The 12,806-nt window shown below is 41.3% G+C and overlaps 1 protein-coding gene across 24 annotated transcripts in view; it reads right to left on the minus strand.

The window, feature by feature from the left end:
- Positions 1–12,806, minus strand: part of cacna1ab (calcium channel, voltage-dependent, P/Q type, alpha 1A subunit, b) — a 140,766-nt gene that overhangs the window by 51,018 nt on the left and 76,942 nt on the right. For 18 of the 24 annotated variants that reach the window (XM_034900456.1, XM_034900498.1, XM_034900515.1 and 15 more), the window contains exons 19-26: positions 11,790–11,943; positions 8,703–9,280; positions 7,810–8,117; positions 7,097–7,229; positions 6,773–6,902; positions 5,130–5,189; positions 4,350–4,456; positions 3,482–3,484 (exon numbers count right to left, since the gene is read on the minus strand). In XM_034900456.1, coding sequence (XP_034756347.1) covers positions 3,482–3,484; positions 4,350–4,456; positions 5,130–5,189; positions 6,773–6,902; positions 7,097–7,229; positions 7,810–8,117; positions 8,703–9,280; positions 11,790–11,943 — 1,473 coding nt within the window. The remainder of the gene's footprint in view (positions 1–3,481; positions 3,485–4,349; positions 4,457–5,129; positions 5,190–6,772; positions 6,903–7,096; positions 7,230–7,809; positions 8,118–8,702; positions 9,281–11,789; positions 11,944–12,806) is intronic. The other 6 variants (XM_034900549.1, XM_034900548.1, XM_034900541.1 and 3 more) reach the window with 1 other exon arrangement.

Here is a 12,806-nt window from a genome sequence, read left to right on the forward strand (position 1 = left end):
TTACCAGAGTATTTTTTAACACAAGTATCTGTACTTCTACTTAAGTACGGAAAGTGAGTACTTTTGCCATCTCTGGTCCAATAGCATGTGCTTATTTTTATGTAGGACATACAATGGACTGTACAGGATGCAATAGGACAAAGTTAAAGGTGCTGACAGCTTTTTTGAATATCAAGACAGCATGTCAACCATTGTTAGCATTGGCTGAGGCTTCTAGTTGCTGATATTGTGAATGCATAGTGACAAAGACATTCAGAACACGTCTATGACTTCTACTTGATATTAAAGACAGAGGTGTCATGTGTTCAGACTGAGAGCTAAGTGAAGTCAATAACACCACTGACTGTGGTGCAGTGTATGTGTATGCCTCTATTTGGGATATTTATATAGGAGATGCAAGTAAAATGTTTTTTCAAGGCAATGTGTGAAGTGTCACACAAAGTGTCCAATAGCTGAAATGTTTTAATTGAATTGCACAAGGGTGGTCTTGGTCTTTGCCGATAATCACAAAGTGGTGTTGCATCCATAGGTCTTCATAGTACTACTCCATTAGATTTTAGCTGTCCCTAGCTAGCGACATATGCCCTAACTATGCAGCTTGGACTGAAATTGATCACAAAATTGACCAGGTCTTTCTGTTATTTTCCAACCATTTCTTCCCTTTTTCTGCTTGTCTCTGCACATATCAGAGTCAAACAACTTTGGGATTTTTTTTCTTTGGGATATTCAATAATAGAAAGCTTTATTACAGACACAGGTCCATTTTGCACACCATAAAGTATAAAAAGGAAATTCAAACATACATAATAATTTCATATTCACCTATAGGATATACGGGCTACTGCACCAATGTCTTCATCTAGAAGTGTATCTGGAACAGCCTTTCAGAGGAGCTGTTCAGGACTGACTAGGGCTTCAATCATATGGTTCTCTGACTAGTCAAGACAACAGGTCCATATTTTACTCACTGTCAAAAAGTAAAGAAATCCTTTGAAATGATTAAATCTAACAATGAATTGACTATTGTTGCACTAAGTTACATGTTCCTTCATTAAAATGAACACAGGCACTATAATTTCCATTGAGTCAAGTTGAGACCATTTTAACTATACAGCCCACAAATCAAAAATTTACCCAAGGGGTCAAAATGGAAAGGAAAGGAAGCTCTGGAGGAGCAACAGAGGGATCCCTCTTCCAGGACGCACAGACGTGCATTAGTTGTCGTATGTACAGAGTCAATCCCACATACACCGTCCTGCTGCTGTTAAAGCTTAAAATATACTTATTTGTGGCTGAAAATAGTTTCTAACAAATGCAAAAAACAACTTCTTTTGGATTGAGTGTCTTTAAAATGACAGTGCCCAGCTTGTTTTAGAAACTAACTGTCTTTTCTAGAAAGTAAACTATACATTTATGACATATTTTGAAAGATTTACATCTTAAGTAGAAACAAATGGGCTTAGTTGAGTGCCAAAGATGCATGGGCATATCAGTAAGTACTCATAAATGGAAACACGTTATTTATTATCATATTTTCATTGAATGTGTTGACAGTAAGAAAAATTGTCGGATTACACCAAAACAATTTCAGCTTACGCATTTGGACCTAAGTACATGCGACGTCAAGCAAATCTGCATCTATTTGTCTCACTCATGTTTTCCCATTGGCTTTTTAAGCAATGGCGCCATCTTTGAAAAGTTGCTTTGCATCCAATCTGAACACACTTTAACAGTAGCTATTAGCTCTTTGGTTCACAGAACATATTTAAGCAGATTCTTTGCCTGTGACTGACTCCGAACATCATTAACATAGTTCTGAGTGATGCAGTCTACTGCATCACTGGTTGTGTTCCGGTTCATGCAGTCACCAAGGCAGACATGCACTGGACATCCACAGAGCTGAGGAGGATGCACACACAAGCTTCTTTCTCTCACGCTCACTCTTTGGTTTGTTTCTCGAAGACAGACATACATTCAGCCCCTCCAATTGCATATATCATACATATTTGACTAATATGTATTTATCTATATAATGCCTTTGCGTACATGTAAAAACAATCATTCCACCCACCACAGCCTGCCCCAGCATGCCTCCCTCCTTCCCTCCCCTGTTCAGTCTGACTTCCCCGGGTCGTGCAGAGGAAGGAGAGTTAAATACCTGAGCCTCCGGGTTAACATGGTCAGAACGACGGATGAGTATGTGTTTTTGTGTTTGAGTGTGTGGGCAAAAAAAGAGAGAGTGGGGGAGGAGGCGATGAGCCACGGTGGTGTTCTTCCCAGTGGCGAACCGATACCCTGGGCACTTAAAGGGTTAAAGGTGTCTGGGGCGCCCTCACCCCCACGGACTGACCGTCAGGGACCTCCAGCCCGGAGGACGGGGGGAAGATGAAGTGGCAAGGGAGTGGTTGGTTTGGAGGCAGGATGTTGGCTTTAATGGCTGTTGAATGGACGGGGTTGAAAGGTGTGTGTGTGTGTGGTGGAGTTTGGAAGGGCAGAAGGGTTCATTACGGACGAAAGGGGTAATACTCAGACAAAGGTGGAGGCTGGGGTTGGGTTAGGGGTTAGGATAACGGCAAGCTAGGGAGCAATGAGTGACACTTGTTCCTAACATACAGCACGCAAATTCAAGGCAAGAATGTGGCACCTGACATACATTGTCACAATTTTGTACTATTTCTTCATTCATTTATTATATAAAAAATTGTGAAACAAGTACAAGAAATTGGTTGCTTTCCATTATATATTTTTAAGTCATTACGGTTGCTACAAAAGTCCCCTACATATTTGTTTAATCAGGGTCAGCATAGACTTCTTGTTCTTACAATAAATGCTTACAATTTAGCAACTTAGTTAACTAACGTTAACGTAAACTAAGATGGTTGACCTTAAATAGTTTATACCTGCTAAACATTAGCATAATCACATTCCCACTGTGTGCACGATAGAATTAGCATTTAGCTCAAAGCACTGTTGTGCCTGAGCATTGCCTCATAGTGCTGCTAGCATGACTATAGACTTTTATTTTTGTATCTGAAGATTGATCCTGTGGTTTTATGAAATTACCTGGCGGGATGAATTGGACTGACCGTGAGCTTACAATTTTGCGTGACCAGCTTGGAGTTGGAGCAAGTTAACGGTAAAACTCCCCTATCTGTTTGCTGAAGTGGGTCAATTGGAGAGGGTGACTGAGAGCACTAAAAGCGAGTCAATATCAACTTGTTCCCTCACTCTCTTTGCTGTATGTAAGGAATAAGACGGGTGTAAGGGGGGTAGGGTAGGTAATCTGGTAGATGCACAAAATGTAATGATAGATAGGAGGGATTCTTATAAAAAAAGAGTGGGTTGAAAGGTATCTGGAAGGAGGTGAATGCATCAGAAGGAACCAAAGCTGTGAAGGACCTTGGGTGAGTGTTGCTAAGCAAAGGTTTGAGGGATCAGAGTCAGGGATTTAGATGCAAGAAAAGAGGAAGGGATGACTCACGGCCTGGTTGGTGGAAATATCAGAGCGGCATGGATTGGCAAATAGGCGACACAAGGGAAAAGGAGCAAGGAAGATTGGGAAAAAGAAAATGTTGGTGCTTTGAATTGTATAAGGTAAGACAGTTAAGGAGAATGATGTTCGGGATTGGTGTGAAGTGATTGTTTCAGGCAAGGTTTGGGGTTTGTGGAGGCTGAAAGGTGGTGAAGACAGTGTCACTACACTCTAAAAACAAATTTCACTTTCAGTACTTTTGGCTTCCTTACTTGGAACTACAAAAGAACTATCCAAAGAGTTAAGAGATTTACGAAAGTACTGTGATAGTGGTTTCCAAGGAGTACCTCAGGATAAACATCTGAGGACCCCCAAAGATTGCAGTATCAATTAAAAGCCAAATGGTATGAGGAGCATTTTTTTAGAGTGTAGGTCTGAGGTTGGTGGGGTTCATCCAGAACATTAGGAAAAGATGTAAGTTAAGGATCAGGGGTGGTTGTCCGGATGAAGGTGGCGATGAAACGTAGAGAAAGACCTGCTCATATGATGCCACATGTGATGATGACCAGTGAGGAGATAGAAATGGAAAGGGAGAAAGGGTAGAATGCAGGAGGGGGGACATAAAGAGATAATGACAAGACTACAGAAACTAGTTAATGTAAGAAAGACAGAGAAAGACAGAAAGAGTAGATAGTAGAAAAACAAGGAAAGGAGATGATGATTTCTGAAGTACATCAGAAAATAGGAGCGAAAGATCAGAAATGCCTGGTGTATCGGACGCACAAGGCTGTGCGACAAGGGTCTTTCTGTGAAGGGTGGGAAGTGTGTGTGGGGGGTTGGTGAAGATGATGAACAGGAGGATGGGGAGGGCACTTACGTGAAGGCGAAGGCCACCAGAGCACCACTAACCACTATAAAGTCCAGAATGTTCCACAAGTCGCGAAAGTAGGAGCCCTGGTGGAGAAACAGGCCGAGCACCACCATCTGGAAGACACAGAGCACACTCAGTACAACACACACAAATCCATACAAGTATATCACACACACGTACGCACACACACACACACGTGCACATAGCAATTTACACACTCACAGGTGCACAGCACAAATACACAAAATACACCCGTAGGCAAACAAATTACAAAAAAGAAAGATAAACAAAAAACAATTGTACAAAAATGTCAAAAAACACACACAATGTGTCTCTCACACGCACGCACATGCATGCAAGGACACACACACAGGGAAGAAATATTAATTCAAATTGAAAGTCCAAAGAGAAAATGAAGCAACATCAAATTACAAATTAGATGAAGATACTAGTAAAAATCATGCCGTTAAATTAAATTAAATATAAAAAAGGAAACAAAAATGCTTGAACTTAAAATATTTCAAAGATTTCAGGTTAAACAGTTATGTTTCCTATTTCTTTTTTAAATTTAATTAAAGCATGATTTTTCCTATCAGCATAGTAAAATAATATTTTTAACTTGATCTCACTTTGTTTTCTCTTTGGATTTTCAATTTAAATTATGAATATATTTTTCCTACACACACACACACACACACACACACACACACACACACACACACACACACACACACACACACACACACACACACACACACACACACACACACAGTGATACTTTGTTACCTTGATCAACATTTCAAATGTGAAGACGCCTGTGAAAACGTAGTCAAAATAACGCAGCACCTGCAGAGCAACACAACACCATTAGATAAAATGATCCCACTAGAGGGAAAGAAGCAGAAAGATGAATCAGGGGGAAAGAAAAAAAGAGGAAACACAGCAGGGGAGAATAACAAAGAGAGAGAAAGAGACAAACAATCAGATCAACCAGGGCCTAATCCTAATCTTAATCTGTTCACCAGTTCTCAGTTTCAAATGGCCATTTTACAAAATCTATTGGTCCAATTTCCCTTTATAGTGCCTCTCTGATTAATATTAAAACAATAATGTATTCACTGTTTTCTTTTTTTAAAGTCCTGTTTCCCCTATTTTATCCTTATTAAAAGTTCAATAGTAAGTAGACTTAGAGTGGACTAAGAATTGTGTACACTTAAAAAACCACATCCTCGCAATGCAGTGTTGTAGTTTGATTGGCTCTGGCTATAGAAAGCACCCTGCACTATGTTGTCGCATTCAACACAAGGGCAATATAGTTTCTACAGTCTACTGAGACAGCTTCCACACATCAATACACAATATGTTTAAAGATCCCATGACATGGTGCTCTTTTGATGCTTTATTTAGACCTTAGTGGTCCCCTAAAACCATATCTGAAGTCTCTTTTATATAGACCTTAGTGGTCCCCTATTACTGTATTTGAAGTCTCTTTTATATAGACCTTAGTGGTCCCCTATTACTGTATCTGAAGTCTCTTTTATATAGACCTTAGTGGTCCCCTATTACTGTATCTGAAGTATTATTCCCAAAATTCAGCCTTGGTGCAGATTTATATAGGTGGGCCAAATTCTCATGGGTCTTATGGGCAGGCCAAATTCTCTGGGCAGGCAAAGCAGAGAAAGGGAGGTGACCTTGCCCTTAATGACCTCATAAGGAGCAAGATTCCAGATCTGAGCTTTCATTTTCTCAAACGCAGGGCTCGGTTTACACATACTGCCCTTTCTAGCCACTGGGGACCATAGGCAGGCTGGGGGAACACATATTAATGAAAAGAAAAACCTCATAATGTGAAAATTTCATGCCATGGGAAGTTTTTGGTTGTTTAAATTGACTTCTTGTCCCTAAAAGGATTCTTGCAATATTTGCTCAGAGCTTCAACCAAAACAGCTGGTTTTTAACATTCATCATGAAGCCAAAAAACTGCCAAATTATGCCCTCTGTGATGCTATTTAACGAAATTTCATAATGAGAATTACTAAAAGGATTACTAAGATTACTAAGAGACAGGTGCTCTTAAAAATATGTTAAAAAAAGTGTCTACAAGCGGTGCTGCAATACATAAAATATTATAAAAAACATGTGTAATTGGCGGTTTCAGCATATTTTATTGTACAGATAATATCTTGACATGTTAGTGTGCAAATGCACCAGAATCCTACCCCAGCCCTGGTACAAGATTTAAAAAATCTGTCATTATCAACATACATAATCCTTTCACTAACTCAATGCTAACCAAAAGTATTTTTTTTTACCTCAAGGGGGTTAATTGAAAACCAACCTCTGTACTTTGAATAACTTTTGTTTTGAAAAGGATGAATACGCACACACATTCACAGGCGGACAGAAAAACAGACAAATCGATGTCTCACATTGTTTCGTGGGGACTCAGGCCAGACAGGGTCCTCTGCAGCGAGGGCGATGCTGCTCATTGCGATGACAGACAGGATGCTGAACTCAAAATACTTCAGCGTCAGGATATAGTGACAGCACTTCCGAAACCTGGCGCAAACACACAGCCACAGTCACGTGTTGACACAATAAAGCCCACAAGACAAACTGTTTAAACATGTATAGGCCCAGAGAGAAAAATGTCCACATTCAATAACTTCTTGATGTCCTCAAGGATATAGGACAATGTTTTACAACAGAGCTTGACCAAGGTTAACGCACACACACATACAGTAAATACTCACGGGTTGGTGGTGGACATTATGAAGCAGGAGCTGAAGGGAGGCATAGGTTTGGGGCCGTCTTCATCTCCCCCCTCGTCCTCCTCCTCCTTCTTCTCCTCACTCTTTTTCTGGTCGGTGTTGGCGTTCTTGTTCACTGAGCAAAACAAAGAGAGAAAAGAATGGACAGACAGACAGAAAGAGGTCAGTTTCACCAGGGCGAGAAAGTCAGCATATATTTAAACATACAAATTTGGTCTCTGAGTATTCTGTTTGAGGAATGGTCAGATACTATAGAGACCATTAATCAACACAGTTGCATTGAGCTGTAACATCTGCAGAACAATTTGTGTAAAATTGCACATTTTAGAGTGGCCTTTTGTTGTGGCCACCCTAAGGCACACCTGTGCAATGATCATGCTGTCTAATCAGCATCTTGAAATGCCACACCTGTGGGGTGGATGGATTATCTCGACAAAGGAGAAGTGCCCGCTAACACAGATTTAGAGAGATTTGTGCCGAATATTTGAGAGAAATAAACCTTTTATGTTCATAGAAAAAGTCTTAGATCTTTGAGATCAGCTAAGGAAAAATGGGGGCATAAACAAAATGTTGCGTTTATAATTTTGTTCGGTGTATGTAAAAGCGCTGTGAGTAGTTATTAAGACTAGAAAAGCGCTACATAAAAACAGTCCATTTACCCATTGTAACCAAGACTGATCCGCGTTGAAGCTTACCTTGCAGGATGGCGTTGGTGGAGGGGTAGGGATAGACAGGTGGCATGTCTATTTTTGTGTACTCAGGTTTGGCCATGCTGGTCAGGATCAGGCTGTCCATGCTGTGGAGGAGGGTGTGGGTGTCTGCGTCACGGCAGTTCAGCAGGTTGTTGACGTGGTCAGGATGGTCCGGGTGATCCGGTGGGAGGGCGTAAGGGTGCACATGGGCACCGGCTAGCTTGCTGTTGTTGCGGAAGTTGTCCAGATCCTCGTTGTACTGCTGTATCGGCCGTGCGGTGGAGAGGCTGGGACCGGTGCTGTGGTGCTCCCTGATGGAAGAGGAGGGGAGGGAGAACAAGGGATGGAGAGGAAGGAGGAATCAGGGGCAGAAGAGAAGAACAAGGAATACATTAAGGATCATGGATTAATGGATGGAAGGAGCATTTTTATCAAAAACTCCATGTGTCACCATTCGCCACAATATGTGCATTGTCTGCAACAGACAGACAAGATCTTACATTTTGGATCACCTGCCACAAGGTGGAGGAATTAAAATAAGCTTTACACTTTTCACCCTAAGAAACAATTAACACATCTTTCACAGAAATATGTCATACTTTGAGTAATACTTTGATAATACAAAACAACATCTGTCTTTTAATAATCTTATTTAACTAACACGCGACACCAGGAAAGACAATGATCATTAGGCACAACAACAGCAACCAGGCAGCTAATCACAAAAGCTGCTAACAATCCCTTAGTGTGCAGACAAATGTTTTTGGAAAGTTACTGGCTCAATGTTTCTGTTGGTCACTTCCTGTCTTGAAGACAAACTTAACTGCCTTTTAAAGCATGTCAGGTTGTAATTTTAGGAACACAAACGAGAGAAAATAAACCCTTATTTCACTCACTTTCTGGTGCGATGCTCTCTGCTTCTCTCCTGGTTGCCATGGCGATGCCGTCTCGATTTCCGTCCCTCCCCTTCTTTTCCTTTCTCCCCCTCTCCCTCCGTCCCTCTGGATCTATGTCTCCTGCCTTCCTCCCCCTCCCTGGCTGCCTTGCGGTGTTGCCGGGACATCCTGGGTTCGCTGTTCCCGTCTAGCCCCTCGTTATGGTGGGGAGACACGCTGCGAGCCTCCCTGCCTTCCCTGTTCCTGTGCCGGTGGCCACGGTGGCTCCTGTGGCTGTGCCTCCCCTCCCCAAGCTGGACCTCCGCGTTGCCCAGAGACGTGCAGCTGAAGCCGCGCTCCATGCGGGTATCGGCCGGCTGGCCCGTCCCAGTGGCTTTCTGATGATGGGGGTGGCAGTGATAGTGGTGTGTGGCTCGACGGTAGTGATCTATGTCCTGGCGCCGGTACTCCTGGTCTAGAGGCAGCTCACCAGGTTGGGTCTTGTTGGTGTTGTTGTTGCGGTTGTCCTGAGGGTTGACCACCAGCGGTCGGTCCAGGTGGGTCTTCATATCGCCGCGTGGTTTCCGTGGGTAGGACACCTGGGTAACAGGGTAGCAGATATGATTAGTGGGTGCTGTAAAAACTTGAGATACATCTTGAAGGGTCTCACCCAAAATCACAAAAAGACATTGTACTTACCTTAAGTGTTATTAAGCAATGCATGATAGTTTTTTAATTTAAAAAATACAAAATAATAATACTTATAAACCGCAAAACAATGTCCCTATTACTTTGGTTAGTAGTTTCACATTATTAACTGGAAACGGCTCACAATATCTTAGGTGGATTACTGAATTAACCAGGACATTGTTTCTGGAAAGAAGTATGCTTTTGACTTTCAACTCTGTGAGCACACACATTCATTTCCACAGACCTTTTTTCAATTTGGGTGGCAGCAGATATTTAAGAGACTGCTAATCTCAAAACCTGAGCACATCTGCTTGGGGTTGGTGATTTCGGTAAACTGACCCTTTAAGTCAAGATTCTATTAGAGGAAGACATCATCATCAACATCATCTCTGCATGCAAATGAATTGTTACGAGCCATGTAGGAAATCAAGTCAACTGTGACATGTACAATATACAAGATAGATAAGACAGCAGGAATATTTTAAATTAGCCCCAATGCAAAGATGGATTACAATGTGTATAATATTCACTCACTTTCTGGTGCGATGCCCTCTGTATAATATATATAATATATAATATAATATTTCCTTTGGTTGTGCATTTCAAATGTGTTAATACAGTACTACCAAATGACCTACAAAACTAATAAAAAAGCCTTTTTATGCTAATTTAGGACAATAACATGTAACAATGAAGAAAAAAATTGTTAATTTGACACCGGGCAAGTTTCTTTGCTGGTTTAATACCGCGCAGTTGCCAAATTCCCATCTAGCGCCCACAGCGTTTAAATAGAAATGCACCTGCACCCATTGTTGCACCAATGGTCTTACAGAGAGGTGTGTTCAGGTGCATTCTTGGCATATTGCTATCTTGAGGCAGCAAAAAGTGATTGCATTATTGACCAGGTATTTGTTGGTCAATGACGCGATCTCTTGTTGAAAAAGAATAAAAAAATTTAAAATTATTACAATGTCAAATTGTATTATGATATGATCTGCTCACGCACTTTCACTTCACGCATGAGCAGATCAGTTTCTTCTTCTGAAAATCTCTCCTTCCTGCTCAGCAAATTTGTCATAATGACAGCAATGCGCCAAGGTACAAAAGCGCTTGGCTTTTAAAGGTAATGGGAGATAACACTCTGATGCCCAAAACACACCTATGAATTAATAAAGACGTTATGTTTTCAGCCTCTTCAACCAGGCGCCTGGCGCACGGACCCTTTAATCCGCCATATAACTAACAAAAGTCCACCACTTCAGGCTCCATATGAAAAACTTGAAATTAAAATGTTCATGAATTCTTTTTCAGAACCACAAAATAAAAACTACCTCCAGCTATAAATATACAGTTCGCCAAACCATATACATTATTACTCACTTCTTTTTTGAATTGCATTACACTTCGCCCTGCTCCAGTTTTGAGTGTGCTGCCTTCTTTGGGTACCGCACTAGATTTCTCTGTCTGGCCCACTTTAATAATGCATCGCTCCCAAGCATGCAGGTTCAAGCCGTCCCATATAGCAGCAGCTAGTGCAATAATAACACTCTTTCGTGGGCTTAAAGGGACATTACACCCTGGAATTAAAATCTTTGTAAAATGCAGCCTGACCCAAAATACACAGTGGTTAAAAGAGCAGGTCTGGTCTTTGTGTTAGTACAGAGACTGGGACAGAGATTACATTACATACAGACCGGCTGAAATGTATTGTAATTAAAGAGTATTAACACTTTCAGGACCGCAAAAATGTTGGCACCTGGTTGTGATGCAATGGGGATACACAGTATTAAGCCTGTACGATATGAGGAAAATGTCTAATTGAGAATATTTTGAATGATATTGCGATTGCGATATGATTTGCGACATTGAATGAAATTATGATTCTTGTATTGTTAGTCTCATTGCCTTTGAAAAATATTAAAATAACAAGAATTAAAATGATTACATTGTGATTTTTTTGCGAGGATCTGTACCAAACAAATACATTCCCTCCTCTCTAGGATAGGGTTTGTAGGCTGAGAAATCTCTGCAACACCGAAATACTTACCTAAGAATGGTTTTACACTTAGTTTGCTTTAACTAATGTTGCCCCCCACCCCTGCGATTTGAATGTTTTACTAGTCCATATTGCGATTTTGATACAATTTCAATCAATTCTGAAGCCCTAGAGACATATTTTGATATTTAATATCAAAATGTGTGTCCACTTTTACTTTTTTAGTTGACATCCAAGTGTTGTTCATTAGCTGAGGTAAGGTAATCGGGGCCTCATGTTTAGAGCCTATTTGAATGATAATGTCCTTTTGTCCCAAGTGGTTCAACGGTGGAATCCCTCTACACACAATACAAGAAATATTCACCACATGCAGTATATATCAGGAATATATTGCATATATATGGGTCTTTTCTTTTTCTTACCTCCTCTCCCTCCCCTCCCACCTTCCACTCCTCCTGCTCCAGCTCGTTGTAGAGCGCCTCGCGACTCGTCATCAGGTTCTGACGGCGGATCTCGCTCGTTCTCTGCTCCCACACTGACATGTTGCCCTTGATGTGGTTCTTCTGCTGCTCCTTACTGTTGGGAGGGGTTGGTGAAGACAACAGGAAGAGAAAACCGAGAGAGAAAGGGTAGATTGTGACGACAAAGAGGGAAGGAAAGACAGGAGAATGGCAGATGGAGGAGGGTGGGATGGAGAGGGGGAGAGTATTCAAAATGTTATGGATGGAAGTGCAAGATCCCTGTGAGAAAGTAACAGCAACAGTAAGTAGTAGGAGCTTAAGTACATCAAAGCATAATGTGGTTATAAAAGTATACCCGAGCTGCAATTTCATTGTGAGATTGTGTAGCATTACGTAGAATGTGCACATGACGTCCATAGAGCTCCAGGGTCACCAGCCGTGCAAGAAACAGTGTGTTTTCACATTGAATATGAGTTGTACCGTCCTCAAATTAATAGTGTTTGTAAGTCGGCCACAGGTTTTTTGTTGGTTTTTTTGTTCCAAGGATTCACATTTGGAAAAGAAGGATGCAGTTTATATTTAAAGACTATACATTTACATATTCCTAATGGCTGGTGTTCTGTACAGTAGTGCAAAAAGCACTTGTATCATTGAGTGAAGCTGTCACCTAAGGAGTGCTGCATTTTGGGTTGTTGGCACACTTTGCTGATGCTAACCTAGTGAGAGTCTATTGTGATGTATTTAAAAGAGCTAGAGACGCCACAGCCTTAACTCTGCTTGTGTTCTTGTGTCCTTATGAAACGTCATCTTTTTTAAGTCCATTCTTTGCATTTTTGGAATTGGTGACTGTGGCCTAACAGCAAGAAGGTTCTGGGTTCAAATCCAGGTCGTTCAGGGCCTTTCTGTGTGGAGTTTGAATGTTCTCCCCTATGTTTACGTGGGTTTCCTCTGGGTGCTCTGGTTTACCATCAAAAAACA

Source organism: Etheostoma cragini, chromosome 2 (genome assembly GCF_013103735.1).
Source record: "Etheostoma cragini isolate CJK2018 chromosome 2, CSU_Ecrag_1.0, whole genome shotgun sequence".
NCBI classification, from domain to species: domain Eukaryota; kingdom Metazoa; phylum Chordata; class Actinopteri; order Perciformes; family Percidae; genus Etheostoma; species Etheostoma cragini.